General features: G+C 40.2%; 2 protein-coding genes across 2 annotated transcripts; one reads left to right on the top strand and one right to left on the bottom strand.

The window, feature by feature from the left end:
- Positions 1-43: 43 nt before the first annotated feature.
- ei24 (EI24 autophagy associated transmembrane protein) lies at positions 44-8066 on the bottom strand. Its single transcript, XM_069722717.1, has 11 exons — positions 7966-8066; positions 6605-6741; positions 5707-5852; positions 4456-4516; positions 4037-4103; positions 3827-3951; positions 3147-3266; positions 2609-2720; positions 2403-2514; positions 1596-1670; positions 44-1516 (listed from the first exon to the last, which is right to left on the bottom strand). Exons 2-11 carry the CDS (start codon positions 6644-6646, stop codon positions 1354-1356), a joined length of 1023 nt encoding a protein of 340 aa, XP_069578818.1. The 5' UTR covers positions 6647-6741; positions 7966-8066; the 3' UTR covers positions 44-1353.
- Positions 8067-8861: 795 nt separating this feature from the next.
- LOC138635304 (beta-galactosidase-1-like protein 2) lies at positions 8862-16327 on the top strand. The gene is made up of 19 exons (XM_069722716.1): positions 8862-8867; positions 9327-9512; positions 9601-9669; positions 10163-10258; positions 10611-10719; positions 10808-10900; positions 11047-11128; positions 11266-11330; positions 11445-11529; positions 12595-12732; positions 12929-13009; positions 13094-13200; positions 13297-13443; positions 14387-14458; positions 14577-14655; positions 14758-14845; positions 14928-15039; positions 15578-15694; positions 16184-16327. Exons 2-19 carry the CDS (start codon positions 9349-9351, stop codon positions 16268-16270), a joined length of 1791 nt encoding a protein of 596 aa, XP_069578817.1. The 5' UTR covers positions 8862-8867; positions 9327-9348; the 3' UTR covers positions 16271-16327.
- The last annotated feature ends 61 nt before the right edge of the window (positions 16328-16388 follow it).

Genomic DNA, 16388 nt, shown 5'->3' with positions numbered 1-16388 from the left:
TAAAACGTCCTACGTAAAAACCCTGAACAACAAACATCAAATATTGAATACTGACCAATTTTATTGAAATTAGACGTGTTACTTTTACAAAATCTCACTCACAAATATCAGTCAGCACAAACACTACGCTCTTCTTACAATAAAAGCACACCATTTCAAAATCGTGGCTCCTCTCCACGGCCACGAGCTCAAACGAGTGAGAGAAAGGTTGTCGGTCGCTGCATGTTGGTGGGCTTCTGAGTGAACATTCAGGAGGTGTCAACATCATATACATTACAAAAAACAAACAGCCAATGATCTTTGGGGATCAGTTATATTTGAATCAGCTCTCAGGGGAAGAGTTGGACTAGAGCAAGCAAGTCGAGGCTGATCACCCGTTAAGATGTGAAAGGCATTATCTATATGACTCCTTCCTTTGTTACAGAGCTTTAGCATTGTAGTGGTCAAAGTGAAATAAACAAAACATAGAGCAGCAGTTTGGCAGTGTCATCTCCCCTGTCACCTACTCATTTCACACAAATTGAAGGGGTTTAGGCAGCTTTTCCTTTGCTGGCGTCACCTTATGAACTGCAACATCAGACACTGGAGGGAGATTTTAATCTGGGATGAGACACCAAGCAACACTTTTTTGTCAACACACACGAGTGACTTAGTTATTTGGTTTTCATGACAAAAGGTCACCAATCCTTTTTGTAGCAGCTCCTGAAGTGATGTGTAAATTCTACTGAAAACTAAGCCGTGTGGATAGACAAAACAATAAAGCCTCCATTTATAACTGTACAAGGTAGTCAACCGAATTGCCAGGACACCAGAATAGGACAGAGAAACATATCCATGTGCATGAAAGCATTCAATCTGTGAGGAAGGAATGTGACTTGCAACATCAAGAAAACACTTACTGTAGGTGAAACACGACTGTGCTTTGCTTCTGAACACAAATGAGCCCCTTCAAAGTTAAAAAAAAAAAAATCCTTCTTTAGTCACACGTTTGCTTACACATATTAAAACTACACGATCTCTTGTGCTGTAATTTATTAAAAGGAGTCACTCAAATGGCACATTATACAAAAAAAAAAAAAAAAAAAAACAATGAAAGAAAAATCACAAAAGAAGTTTAGAGCTGAGTATATAATGTGTTTTGAGTGTGAGGCACAGGGCAGTTGATTTTTGTGTCACACTAAAAATGTGTCTGGCGGTTGCTGCAAATGAATAACCGAAGGGCCAGGGGGTTAGATAAAAACATTGTCAACCTTTTGTCCTAAACTGCACATCTTTTCATTAAGGGCAATCTCTTTCGCCCACTGAGTGACACCACTCTGCGGTTCTTGTCTTATCTTCTTTCGAGGGGATCCATCACTGTGTGGGCATCAGTCTGTGGCGTGTTGGGGAGGTGTGGGGCGAGGACAGCCTCTCGGACGAGGCAGATGACGTCAAGGAAGACTGCAGGTGGACGGTCTTGTGAAAAAGCTTGTTGCTGATCAGCACAACCAGAGAGAAGAGACGCAGCTGGAAGTGGCTGGAAAAGCAGAAATGTCATCAGTGAGTCGCACAGTGAAACAAACAAGTTTGTTTAACATGTTGTCTTTGACACTTACTAGAGCTTCGTTGGTGTCTTTGCCTCGTTAGCACTTATGATGAACAGAGGAAAGAGAATAGAGAACAAGCAGCCACTAGGTAGAGAAGAAAGATCAAATTGGACACAGTTAAAACCAACCCCGACTGTATGAGGTCTGTCTGCCACATTGCTTTCTCTCTGTTAAAATCCCTGCATGTTTTGTGACCGTTTTCATGTTTGATGATTTTGTCAATAGTCTCAAATACAAATGATAAACTTCCAGAGCCCAATGCAACGCATTTAAATAGCAGATTATTCTGTGTTGATTAATGTATTAACTAATTTTTTCATCGCTACACATTTTAATACATTTCATAACTATGTTCAGTTAAGGCTTAAAACAGGATGCGACCCTGGAGACTGTTCCTTGAGATGTGCTGCTCTTTGCTTGTAGGCTTGGCTGACTTTCTTACACATGCTGTTCCCAAAGTATGAACAAACAGTCACAATTGGATAAATAGGACTTCCTCACTGAAGGTACAAAACTTTGTTCAAACAAAAAATGCTTTTCATCTACAAAGATGTTATTTTTTCCACCATAATTAATGCCGAGCAAAACTTTTGTGAACACACATAAGCATATGTTAGAGTTGACAAGAGCTGAAAAAGTACAGTCAGTCAGTCAGTCGCTATAATAACAACGTGCAATAAACAACTGGAAAATGGATTTTCCAAACTAACAATCTAAATTTTATGGAAAAAAACAAAAACATTTGCAACTAACGTGAATCTTCAATATCAATGATGTTGGTTATTTTTTGCTTAATCAAAATGTTGCAATGTTAACCTGATAATGTATGAGGAGGGCATGGCTGTCAGCAAAGCCATGGGTAGACCAAAGCCAAAGTAATACGGCCAATTCCTCTCAATATTGGACAGCCGTTGGTGCATCTCGATGCCTAAAACAAACATAAACAGACAAAACTTGTTATTGAGTTTCCCATTTAATCCAGGTGACTCTGTGTGTGTGTGGAAAATGAGACAGGATCTCACCATGGTTGAACCAACGATACTCAAAGCAGTACAAGGAGTAGAGCAGAGACATGTGGAGGAGGCTGACCATCTGTCCAATGGCATCGATGGGGAATAGGCTAACAATCATACCCTGAAGGACCACAAAAATACACACACAATTTAATTCACCATGAATTCATTGAGAGAGCAGTTTGATAAATAAAAAAAGACTCAAAACAAGTCAAAAAAACAACTCTGCAGAGTGTAACATCATAAAGATTCAATGGATTGACTTGAGAGTTTAGGAGTGAAATAATTGGCATGACAGTTGATAGCAGCCATTCTGAGTGACCAAACTCTTTGGGTTGAGTGCAATCAATAATATGTTATATGATTTGCACTACGAGCAAAAAATGTGGTGAATCAGAGTTTATGGTGACAGTCCACAATCGCAGTTTTTACTGTTACGATTCAACTCAAACATCCTGTGTGGCAGCTGTGAAGAGAATCATATTCTTCTGGCTGTATGCAGTGCACTGTGATTTTGTAGTACTGATGAAAAAGGTAGGGTACACACCTGAATGAGGAAGAGTGCCTGAAGGAGGAGGTTAAAGAGCATGTCTGCGATGATCTTACTGACGCTGGGGAACGGCTGAGCTTTACAGCCAGACACTTCAAATGCTAGGTCAGCTATATCCTGCAACAGAGAACAGCATCTGTGAAACTGTAGAAAAACTTACAAAGCATACAAAACATTGTAAACACAGTCACCTTTGGCTCTGTGATGGCAATATGAAATGACAGAAGATAAAACTTGACTTTAAATGGACTCGTTTCTGTGTAATGAAACTATTCAAAATGATTATGTCTTCATCCTCTCATATAAAAGAAAGGAGTCCTGTGTGCTAACAGCTTCTCCCTACCAAAAGCCCTGCGGTGCTCTCTGATTGGCTCATACCTTAATTTGACTGAATCCCATCTGACTTTAGTTCAACACACAACTCAGTAAAGGTTTCTCTATATCTGCATCACATTTTTTGCTGCTTTGTTTTTTTGGATAAAGAAGAATTATGAAACACTGCACAGGAAGAATGGCTGTCATTATAATTGGTAGTAGCTAGAGTTGGCTTTATAAATCACAGTAGCTGATACTGCAGTCACATGTGGTGTCATATTACAAAAACCCTTTAAGGTTAATTTTGTGGATATGGCATATCAGACTGCAATGACATCTCTGACATGAAAGAGGGGCCTGACCTGGAACCAGATGGCGTTGACTATCTTGCTGAGGACGAACAGGGGGAGAACCCAGAGAGCGCTGAAGACGGAGGTCAGGATGAACTCTAACCAGGACCACACACTACCATGGAGGGAGGGGTCACCTGAGGCACAAACAGCTTTGTTGACTGACTGGTTGCTACAAAATGCCAGATAACCTGACCCAGATTCACTAGCAGCCAGACATACCGATGATTTTTGCTGTGAGAGTCTGCAGCAGTGGGATAAATACCCGGTAGAAGAGAAACAGACTGAGCTGGAAAAACAAAATGAAATGCTTTAGTTACTTTTCAACTCATGCTTCTCTATACGACAGGGTTTTTCAAAATCTGGTACTTGGCTTTGATCATTTAATGGACTCTGAGACAACTTAGGACTTTTTGGGAGCTGCAAAGGAACTCTTTAGCATCCCAAAAAAGTCTTAAGATGACTCAAAGGATTAGGGACATTAAGGTTATTAAGGCCAGCCAACATGGGTAGAAAAGAGTTGTCCCAAAACAGAAATTGAAAATTAGCAAGGGACAACATTTGGCTTAAAAACATCCACCCAGAGGCAGTATTATTGTGGGAAACAATCGCCATCAGTATGAATGTGAGACAAGTCTTACCCAGAACACTCCTCCATTCCAGGCACAGCACTGAAAAATCCTGCTGGCTACTTTGGGGTCACTGAAAGACACAATAAATAATCACAATGACAGACACTGTTGACTATTAATAGGAGATGTGAGCATGCAATCTAAAAAAAAACATCAGGGCAGCATTATGTCCGTTTTTTTTTTTGGTTCCGTGTAAATGAGGGGTCGACTTTACTGCAGCATTGCAGGATCTCTGTGGGAGCAGTTGTGCCCCTGAGAAACAGGGCTTTGGACCGAAGGGTCATCGCTTGAATTTGTTGGACTGCCTCGAAAAAAAACAGTCGAGGCAGTAGTGCCCTTAAGCAGGGCACCTAACCCCTAACTGCCCCCTGGGCTCTGCAGCTGCCCTCTGCTGTGTGTGTGTGTGTGTGTGTGTGTGTGTGTGTGTGTGTGTGTGTGTGTGTGTGTGTGTGTGTGTGTGTGTGTGTGTGTGTGTGTGTGTGTGTGTGTGTGTGTGTGTGTGTGTGTGAGAGCGTGTGTTCATTTCTCACTGATGGTTAAATGAAGAGATCAAATTCCTGTATGTAACTCATGGATGCTGCTAACATGCCTCTATTTGCAGTGGCGTTTACTCAGATATCACGGTAACAGTTGCAGGTACTTTCAAATGAAGAGATATCAGAACTGTATAGATCCATGACTGCTCCCGTTGGCAGCATGTTGTACTTACTCATTTATAATGTTGTCTTCATTATTAGTCGCATTAGTGACTTGAACACATAGAAACATTTCCATCCAGCTCTTGTTTGAAGGTGCTAAGAGATGTAACATGCTTTGGAAATTCTTCAGTTCAGCACTTACTTTCAAGCTGTGTAAATTTGTGCTCTTATTGGAAAAATCTAGCCATCCCTCATCTTAAGGTTAATATCGCCATTTAATTGTTGGAGATTGTGGGAAATAGTCGACAACATGAGAGGTGCACAAGTGGTTCTACCTAAAAGGTTGATGTCAGGGGGAGTAACACAAAAACTCTTGACTTGAAAAGAAAACCAAATGTTATGCACACACAGACATACATATATCTCAGATCTACATCAGGAAAAATTCATTCTTTGTATGAATTTGTATGAACGGACAGTTGTAAGGATTCTTTGATTTTCTTTTTTTTAGCACAAGAATACATAAACAATTATCTGTGAACACATTTGATTCTGGCTAAGGAAGACAATCAGGGGCACTGCAACCAAGATATTCAGCTTTTCGGCTATTCAGCTGGCCTACTTGTCTGGTTTGCGTTCCTCACTCTGTGCCCGTCTCTGTGCCAGGGCCCCGCTGGCCCTTCTCCTTCGCTGCTCTTCCCTTTTCTGCTGAATGCGGGCATCCAGCTTAGAGATTGTTCCAATCCCCAATATGGAGTCCTTGATCCCCTAGACAGCCCAGACAAAGAAAGCGTGAACATACATTGGGTGTTTGTTTCTAACTTAAAAAAAACTGTGTAATAGAGTGTTGAATTGTCAGATAGTTGCAGCACCACTAATGATGGAAAAAACAAAAGAAGAGAGATATCTGATAATATTCCAAACATTATCTTCAGGCTGTAAAACTAATGCTCCACAATAATAAAGTTCAAGATAATAAATATAAAACTAAGTCAACCATCCTTGTTTGTCTTGGACAAAGATACAGAAATGCTAATGTATTGCTTATGACAACTTTTTTTTATTAAGTTGGCTATTTATACGCCACAAAAACCTGTCAAAGACTGAGATGGTTTGATTTAAGTGAAGGATTTCTGTGGACACAGTGACAAATATTTTACCTACACATCTATTTCAGGACTAGAGGGAAGTATAGAGTGCAAGTGTTCTTTTTTATTGTTTATTGTACTGACCATAAACAAATAGTTCCCTTTTACCGTATAAGAGTATCAGAAATGTGATATTTCTGAAAAATACTATCCACTTTAAGATTTGTAAGTGGGATACATGACAATAAAAATCAATCAGAATTTCAATCTTTAATCTGCACAGCTGAGCAACAAATAAACAAACCTATAGATGTCTCTATTATTTCAATATAGTGCTAAATTGTGCCATTATTTTGATTGTTTCTGTTTCTCTGTCTATACACTACACTCTTGGGTGTCATGTGTGAGTGCGATGCGTTTGTGTCAGCTGACCGTCGCAACATTGCGGAGGAAGGCCCTGACGCTGTCTGTCATCTCTGGACCGACTGCAGATCCATCAACTGCAGAAGAAGGGGGGGCTGGTGACCTGGTGGTCTGCTCTCATGGCAGGGAGGGGCTCACCCAGGAACCTGCCACAACCCAAAACCAAGGACACAAAGAGCAGACAGGAGTTAATGGATGGAATGCTTTCTAGCAACGTCCAAAAAGCTTTAATCTGTAAATCTAAACAGCAGAACACTGTCTTTGGTTGGCTGATACCGGAGATACAGTTGCTTAAATACACATTTTGTGGTGATTTCTGTTTACTCAATTTTCACACTTATGTCAACTTTATTAATATTCAGAAATAATAACCATTATTGATTTTACGTCACAAAGTCAGCCCTTTATGTAGTGGCCTCGGTCTGGCTTCACAAACAGTGATCTTCGCATAGCTGAATTATCATGGATATACATAATACCACCTTTCAGGATCACATTGCTATTATTTTACTTCAAAGAACAATGATGTTCCCATACTACGAATATTCAGTATCTATTTTGGACAGGACTCGTATATGATGTAACTATTTGTTTTAAAAACAACAACACCCCAACTACCCACCACATTTAATAATAATTTTTTAAAAAAACGATGTCAGTATGCAATCGGTCACTTATCTCTAAAGTACTTTGTACAAAGTGATTTGTATTCATATCAAGTCTTTTCTTTGTCGTAAATACTATATGTGATTCTTTATATTGTAAAAAAAACTTCAATACAAACCATATCAAGGAAAATCGTGGAACAAACTTCATAAATGCTGAATCTTATGTCCCTAGCCACATAACTAACCTCAAGAAAACAAAGCTCATGTCTGTTTAGTATTATGCTGCTATTACCCAATTATTTCCAACAAACCCATTTATTTGTTGCATGGTAACGTTACATAACAGCAATGCCACCACTGTTGTTATTAAACCAGATTTGTAACCAGATGAAAGGTGCATGCTTTTCTTATGTCTCTTGATACTGTTTGAGTAAGTCAACGTTAGCCAGCTGACTCAGTGAGTTTGCTGAAGGCTCGACTAGGTGATAGCTCACTCTCGGGGTTAGCTGGCTGTCTTCGGCCTCCCAAAACGTCTTCAACAGTGAACATGAAGACCTCAGACGGGTCTGCATGACGCCTTTGACATCAGGCTCTTTGACTGTCGGTGGTTTGTTTGGTGTTCTGCTAGCTCGTCTATAGCGTCGCTAGCTAACTGTTAGCGCTCAGCAACTAATGCAACTCTTGTTTCTTCGTTCAGACAATAACTCAACAAGCGGCGAAGTCAGAAACAGAGCGCGCTTTTAACCGCGGTGTCCTCCTTACCTCATGCGACAGGCTCGGGGTTATATTAACTTCGTTAATTCTTTCTTTCGCCCCCTTAATGTAACAACAACAACAAACACCAAACACACTGCCAGCAGCTAGGGCCGTGGAAAACATATTGCGCAAGCTCCGGCACTAAGGATCATGGGAAATGTAGTCCTCCAAAGGGCGACGGGGCAACAAAGGGAACGACAGGAATAGAGACCTCTAATTTACTGTTTTAAAGTGGGAAATGCCGCTTAAAACGCAAACGGAATTGTTAGTCCATATGTACATTGTTGTATGACATTGGGACGTATTCAGTTGAGAACATAATATTAGTAATATTAGAAAAAGCCTACCTTATTAGGGTTGCAGTTATAGCCTATTATAGCCATGTTTGATGTTTGTGTGTGGTTTTTTTTTAATCAAACGAGTGTAAAAGAACATTTTAGAGATGCTGATTTGCTATCAATTGGCACTGTTTTTGGAGATAATACAAACTTTTTCTAAGTTTAAATGTTCATGTTTTAACGAAGACGATGTTGGATGTTATAAAGACCACCTAACATAATTAGTTGGCTGGAAGAGGGTTTTTTTGTGCGTGTGTGTGTGTTTTTGCACAAATCAAACAATAACTACGGAGCTCCCTAGGGGACATCCAGGCAAACCCTGTTAATGGTGTGACTTACTTTCCATGGCCCTGTATAGAGGCACTCCCACCGGGCCGTGCGTTGTTCAGGGCAGCATGCGTTCATCCGCGCTCAGATGCTGCTCTAAACTTAACCCGACTCCAGCCTATTATAGTGGACGGGATATCACACACTACCGATGGCTGTCCTGAGGATAAGAAATGTGCACAAAAGGAAATATGCACTTATCTGCCTGTGCCTAGTTGGCGTTATCATGTACAGATATCTCGGGTAAGTTAAGTTCTCACTTTTGTTAAATACGTTTTAGTTAGAGTTGTTTTGTGGCTGTTTGTGCCTAATGCCGTGCCTTATTACGGGTCAATCTCTATATCATAATGTTGCCACAGTACATGAAACTGGCAAATGTGCAGCAATTTCACTGCAGTCTCGGTATCCATAAGTTTCACTGTAGTTCATAAAATATTTTCCCTTTTGGGAACGGTGTAAATGTAGCCTTCACCCACAGCATAATTGATGATACAGAAAAGTAAAATTAAAAACACAAGTTTTGCATATGAATATGTTGAAGTCTGTCTTGCCCCTACATCTGCCTCTTTTTTTAAAATTCTGTTTGCCAACTTTAAAACGTCTGCAAATTCCTATCAAGCATGCCATGTGGTCAGTTCAAGTACAATAGCCTTTGTGCAGCATGTCAGTGTGACATAAGTGAATTCCCAACTCCTGCTTCAGCGTTTGGCCAAAGGGGCAGAGAATGAGCAGGAAATTGGGCCTATATGCCAACACATCCCAGTTCACCCTGGAGGGAGAGCCCTTCCGGGTCCTCGGGGGATCCATCCACTATTTCCGTGTGCCCAGAGCCTACTGGAGAGACCGCCTGACGAAGTTGAAGGCCTGTGGCATCAACACCCTTACTACGTATGAAGACTACTACTATGTTTATGTTTTGTGCCAAAAGCCTGGTCACCAGGTGAATTCTAACCGAGGGCATCCTGCTTCCTTGCAGATATGTGCCATGGAATCTCCACCAGCCAGAGAGGGGGAGGTTTAACTTCCACACACAGCTGGATTTAGAGTAAAAAGAAGTGTTGTCTTATTTGACCTAAATACACAACACCGGTGATTAATCACCATACAGTATTTTGTTTGACGGTGTGTCGAACATAGTCTCATTAAACCAATATATACAACTATAAAATGTCATCATTAATATTTAAATTTTCTTGGACAACTTCCCCAACTATTCTGACAATACCACCTGCTCTAAAGCGTGTTGGGAATACTTTCCTTTTGTTCTCATCATCTAAGCCCCAGTGCTCAGGGGAGAAGCTAGAAGCAGCGAGTCCCGCCTGACAACAGTGGCATCTCCACAACAACAGCAACTTATCAAGCAATTAATTACACGGCCGCGATAAGTGAAGAGAGACGTGATGCCTAAGCCTGCTGCTGTTGTTGCCAGGCACTTTTCACACTCTGCAAACAACAAGATATGGGCTCTCAACATGAGTTGAAACTGTGTTTGTGCGGATGGAATCTGCTGATTTATTGTCTTCTCTATTTGGTTTCAGAGCCTATATCAGTCTAGCAGCAGAGTTGGGATTATGGGTGATTTTGCGTCCAGGGCCCTACATTTCCTCCGAGCTGGACCTAGGAGGGCTGCCGAGGTAGCGCTGGTATAATGTGCTTATTAGTGCATATAAAAATACTGATTTTCTGTGTATGAACAGGAATGTTGAATGTGTAATACCTTCCCTTAATAACTTAAATTTAATGTGTAAGTGAATTTAACTGAAAAAACACAAGAAACTTGATCCTAACCACAAAGTACTGTTTATTTTGTTGAGGGAAATCAGGTTTGAAAAAAAAAAAAAAAAAAAAACATTTTGCTGTGAGGACAGACTTGCCCAGTGTTTGAAGCTCTGTCCAGTATGTTAGAGTTACTATGGCTCTGTTGTTCTTGCAGCTATGTGCCTCTAGTTATATCTGAGCACTGTTTTTTTTTCTGTATACTTGCAGCTGGCTCCTCCAAGATAGTAGCATGAGACTGAGGACCACTCATCCAGGCTTCACGCAGGCTGTCAACAAGTTTTTTGACAAGCTTATACCAAAAGTGGTTCCTCTGCAGGTCACTTTTTACAGATTACAATTCTGTCATTGCCTCAGTTCATTCAACTTATCAGCCTCATAATAAAATGATTGTTTGTGTATTCTAGTTCAAAAAAGGAGGTCCCATCATTGCGGTGCAGGTCGAAAACGAGTATGGATCCTTTGCAAAGGATCAGAGTTATATGCTTTTTATTAAAGAGGTAAAGTTATAGTCTTGCTTAATTGAAATTCGCCTAGATCAGACCTGAACGAGGGCAGACGTGCACAAATAGAAGTTGACATTGATGTAAAGGATCAGCCAGATGAGTTTCATTTCTACGGTTGTCACTGTGTTTTATTTTGAAAGGCTTTACAGTCCCGAGGGATCAACGAACTGCTGCTCACATCAGACATCCACAACACATTACAGTCAGGTGGTGTTGAAGGAGGTATAGCATATCATTAATGTACACACACACACACACACACACACACACACACACACACACACACACACACACACACACACACACACACACACACAAACATACACACATACATTTTAACGTATGACCTCCTCTCTTAGCCGTCAGGACAGTAAAGCTGCAGAAGCTAAATCAGAGAGACATCCAAGATCTGAATGTCATCCAGGTATGTTTCTTACCTTTACACGTCACTGTTTTGTCACTGAGGACGGTAAAGAGGACTGATAATAAAACACTGGGCATGAGCTGTGTGAACTGACAGTATGTGCCTTTTCTGCAGCCCAACAACCCCACCATGGTGATGGACTACTGGACCGGCTGGTATGATGTGTGGGGGAACCTCCACCATGTGCTGCCCCCAGAGGGTAAGGAAGGTTATCTTTGTAATCAGTGGCTTTATAGAGAAATTGACACTTCTCTACTGGTGCTTATCTCCTATTCTAAATTAGGTGTTAAGTTGTCCGTGAGTACATTGTTGGCTTCAGAAATATGTGCTGTTTAGTATCTAGCTCACATTGGGCAAATTTGGGGTACATCCTGTTCCCGGGCCATCGCAGGGCTAACATATAAAAGACAGACAACCATCCACAGTCACATTCACACACAGGCATCAAAGTCTGCTAATATAATAGTTTTGTGTCTTATAAACTTGATTTAATCAGTCAAGTGAATTCTTAACAATCCACTCATTCAACTCCTCATTTCAAGCCAAGAATACTCAACTGGTCTGAAAATAATCATGAAAAAGATTTTTTTAAGTTGAATTTCTTCTAAATTAATAAAACTTCTATATTAACTTCTGTCAACCAGAAAAGATGTGCTAATTTCACAGAATTTCTCTAAATTCATTTTTCGGTGTAGCTTTCATTGTCATGTTTTTTTCCCATAAAGTTTGTAATATATCTTGTGGCTAAACCCATTTTTACATTTATCCATAATCAAAAATAATTAGATTATCTGCAGATTTACTTTACAAATGCCTTAACCTTGAAAAAAGCATCCATGTAAAACCCAATTCTGCACCAAAAAAATAATTATTTAACAAACATGAAAACAATAAAGCTACTTTCTGTCCTTAGTCATACAGTAGCTTACTCATATCACGTGTTATATGTCATCTCAAGTCACTTAACTGCTGTAAACTCCTGCTTTGTATATCACTTCATAGAAAGTTTCCTTTTTTGCATGAGGAATGCCAGCTACATGCCAACAAGGAAAACGCAAATGTGACAGTCAGGGCCCTACTGCTGGTATGTGTCACTTCAGCACCTCGCTAATGGGTCAGCAGAGGGTCAAAAAGGTTTCAGTGACAGAATTTTTAATTTGTATTTCAGCACGGAGATTTGAGAATGATTTCTCTGTTGCTGGCATACAAAATGACCTTAATGTTTGCAAGTAGACACTGTTAACATGTTTGAACTTCTTTTCAGATATGGTGTCCACTGTGAGGGAAATTCTGAGGAGAGGGATGTCTATCAACCTGTACATGTTCCACGGAGGATCCAGTTTTGGCTTCATGAGCGGAGCACTCGCCAATCCTTCCTACAGAGCGTTAGTCCCCAGCTATGGTTGGTTCCTCTGTGTTGTGTGATCTATCACAAACAAACTAGTGGCGACTTTGATGCAGATTCACAAGGTTTTTCTGTAACTGATGAAGCATAGAGGAGAATACTGTATGTTTTTGTTGTTTACAGAACAGCATTGACCTTAACACCCAGCAGGTGGCAGCACATCCCAGTTAACCTACACTATGATGTTCTGCAGATTATGATGCGCCTTTGTCTGAAGCTGGGGAATACACGCAGAAGTACCATCTTCTCAGGGATTTACTATCTCGACACAACAGTAAGTTAAATATGAAAGTACAGTGTGTGAATACATAATGGTAATGACCTCTTTGCCTGATTGGCTTTGACCTCTATGCAGGAGGAGACAGTTTCCCCGACATGCCAGCCCTGCATTACAGGGAGGCTTATGAACCAGCGGTCATGTACCAGCATCTGTCCTTATGGGACGCTTTGAGCTTCACTGAGGGAGTAGGTTTTACACAAGCTTATCTGTAACCTACATAAAATATCTCTACAATGAAAAGGAATATTCCTCTTAATAAAATAACATTATTTTCTCTGCAGCCGTTTAAGTCAGCTAAGCCAGTTAACATGGAGAATCTACCCATGAACAACAGGAATGGCCAGTCCTATGGCTACACTCTGTATGAGACGACCATCACTAGTGGAGGATTATTGAAGTCAGGGAACAATGTCAGAGACCGTGCCCTGGTGAGTCATTTTCACTGGAAATCTCACTGCTCCGACCTTTTGTATTATGAATGTGGTTGCCTTCCATTAACTAATTGCATACATTAAGGTGCGTAATGTGTTTGTAGTTGCCAGAAACTAATTTAAAGGAAAGGTTGGACAATTTGGAAAATATGCCGTATTGCTGAAATTTAGATGAGCAGATACCATTGATATCTGCCTAAAACTGGAAAAGGAGACAGTTAAATTAGCTTTGCATAACAACTGGAAACAGGAGGAAACAGCCGGCCCATCTCTCTCTAAAGGTAAAAATAAAGTAATTATACCAGCTTATTAATAAAAACATGATATTAAGTATCATCCATTTAAAAAAAAAAAAAGTATGTTTTTGTGACGGTTCATGTGGCATCCTGTTTGCCAGCCAGGTGTCCAATTTTTTTGGGAACAAAAAGAAGCTAAAATCTGTTGAGTAAGGGAGCAACAAATGTGTAGCTGCGAGGGAGAAACTCACACATTTTTAACGTGCTGTGAGCAGGCGCCTTGCTCGACATCGCTCCCCAGTTCAGGTCATTTACACTAAATAGTTTCCCTCAGAACGTCTCAATTGCACTCAGTTTGACCGTCTGCCCCTGGAGGAATATACGGCACGCAACAACGCGAGTGCCACAGAAAAATGACCTGGTTGCATTCCTGATGTAACGTGCCTTCTCAGGTTTTGGGCAGAATGAAATGAAATGCGAATGCCACTCAAAACTTAGAGCATTTTGATCGAGTGTATTTCCCAAAATCTTGAGTATTCAGTGCAGTGAGTCAATGTTCCATGTCATTGGTTTTCCCACAGTACTCATTTGAAGACATACAGTGAAAATAATGTGGTGAAGTCGACAACGATATTTGAAAAACCAAACGTTAATACATTTCATACTATAACGCAATTATTTGACGGTGATCTTTGTTGCCCCAGGTGTTTTTAGACAGAAGCTACATTGGCCTTTTCAAGCGACAGACACTAGAGTTGGCAGTTCCTGATGGCAAGGTACAGCATCAAGCTGAACAATAAAGGCAAATGCTTCATTAGATGTAATGGATGCTGAAATGTTGGCTCTTTGGCCGTTGAAACTATCAAAAGACCAAAAAGCAACCAATCCCTACAGGAACAGCGGACTTTGAGTTTATTGGTGGAGAACTGTGGAAGAGTTCACCAGGGAAAGGACCTTGACAAACAACATAAAGGTGATCGACAGAAAACGTGATGTTCTTTGTTATGCCTGCTATTAAATCACTACAACACTCGGTGGGTATTGCACAAGCCAATTTATATTTGTGTTCTTGCAGGACTAGTGGGAGACATTTTATTAAACAATATCCCCTTGCGGGATTTTACAATTTACAGCCTGGATATGAAACCCAGCTTCATTGATAGGTTTGTACACTTTATTATATCTAATATGCAGCATATTTGCTTCATTGACTGTAATAGTGTGTTTGAAGTAGCCTTATTTCAGTCTTTATAAGGCACCTTGGAAAACTCTTCCGGAGACCCCGAGCTTCCCAGCATTTTTTATGGGGAGGCTGTTTGCATACGGGTATCCCAGTGACACATTTGTGAAGCTGCCAGTAAGTGAAATGAAACGTATTAATAAGTACATCTTATTCAAATTGTTGACTTATTTGAACATGTGACAAACAAACATTTGATGCTCTTGGAAGACGTGCGTAATAATAAAAGGGATATAAAACAAATGACACATCAAATTGACATTTTGTAGGCATTTTTGTAATGTAAATAGATTATAAAAAGTGATCAGTCACAGGGAAAAATTAAGTTAATTTAAACAAGTCTGAAAAATGCTTTCAAGAAGTTATTTCTGCTGAAGGGAGAAATACTAGCCTCTCGGACAACGACTGACTTACTTTTTTCAAAGTATCTATTGATACTTTTGTTGAATAAATTATTGACAAAGGAAATTTATCTTGCCATGTTTCAAATACACAACCCTTTTCTGTAGGTACTGTTTCAAAGAGGGTCAAATGTTTGCTTCACCAAATATGTCAAAAAAGATGACAATTTCTCTGTTCTCTATGCTATGTATGATATTGTCACTTTTTGTTTAAACAAGTAATACTTGATGTATGCATTGTTGGGGCTCCACAGGGCTGGGAGAAAGGCGTTGTGTTTATCAATGGGCTGAATCTGGGCCGCTACTGGTCTATTGGCCCCCAGCAGACTCTGTACCTCCCTGGTCCATTTCTCAACAGTGGAATCAACCAGGTACAGTTGTGCACCAACCAGCCCTTGTTAAAGGAACATGTTGGCATGTTGACAAACATGCAATAATAGAATATAATAGAGTTAGATGAGAAGCTCAATGTCATTCTCTGGACTGTATGCTACATTACCATTATCTTTACCTAGCCTAGTAGATACTAATCAAATACTAATAGCTATGTTATTGGCCATTTTCTTTCATTTTTAATCACTATGTCTGCTTTTGGTTTTTGTACAGTTTAAAATAATGAGCTATAACATCATAATTAATGTGCTTTAGGCCAGGCCAAGTTAGATACTCCCTTCTGTTCCCAGTTGGCTGAGCTAACTGACTGCTTGCTCGAGCTTCATATTTATTCCTTTATATGTTCTTTGCCTTACAATGATCTTAGAAGATTCATTCTACATTTACAGCCTCTGAAAACACAGCAAGTCAGAGTCAAGTCTCGAACACCTCCACACCTCTTACCTTTTTCTGTCCAAATAAATAAGGTCGTTGTGTTTGAGGAGCAAGAGGGAGACTACAAGGTCCACTTTGAAGATATGCCTGATCTCGGAATGGCAGCGGACATCCAGTGACCATCTTCATCGCACCTTTGGGAATGATTTTTTTTGTGCAAAAATGTGCCTTTGTTTCTACAAAGTGCTTATCATATCAGGTCGAACTCAAATGTTGTTAATTTAATGGTCATTGTCT

Source organism: Brachyistius frenatus, unplaced genomic scaffold, assembly GCF_029030835.1.
Source record: "Brachyistius frenatus isolate BFR_SWC_R1_liver_20210118 unplaced genomic scaffold, ASM2903083v1 Contig_301, whole genome shotgun sequence".
Lineage (NCBI taxonomy): Eukaryota > Metazoa > Chordata > Actinopteri > Embiotocidae > Brachyistius > Brachyistius frenatus.
This window is presented reverse-complemented; position numbering and strand designations above follow the sequence as displayed.

Excerpts from the sequence above, each read along its gene's own strand:
- LOC138635304 (XM_069722716.1), top strand. The coding sequence starts at position 9,349 with ATGAGCAGGAAATTGGGCCTATATGCCAACACATCCCAGTTCACCCTG. Across the intron at positions 11,331-11,444 it reads AAGATCTGAATGTCATCCAG|CCCAACAACCCCACCATGGT; the intron begins GTATGTTTCTTA and ends CCTTTTCTGCAG. Across the intron at positions 15,040-15,577 it reads ACACATTTGTGAAGCTGCCA|GGCTGGGAGAAAGGCGTTGT; the intron begins GTAAGTGAAATG and ends GGGGCTCCACAG.
- ei24 (XM_069722717.1), bottom strand. The coding sequence starts at position 6,646 with ATGACAGACAGCGTCAGGGCCTTCCTCCGCAATGTTGCGACG. Across the intron at positions 3,267-3,826 it reads TCAACGCCATCTGGTTCCAG|GATATAGCTGACCTAGCATT; the intron begins GTCAGGCCCCTC and ends TCTCTGTTGCAG. Across the intron at positions 1,517-1,595 it reads AAGACACCAACGAAGCTCTA|CCACTTCCAGCTGCGTCTCT; the intron begins GTAAGTGTCAAA and ends CTGCTTTTCCAG.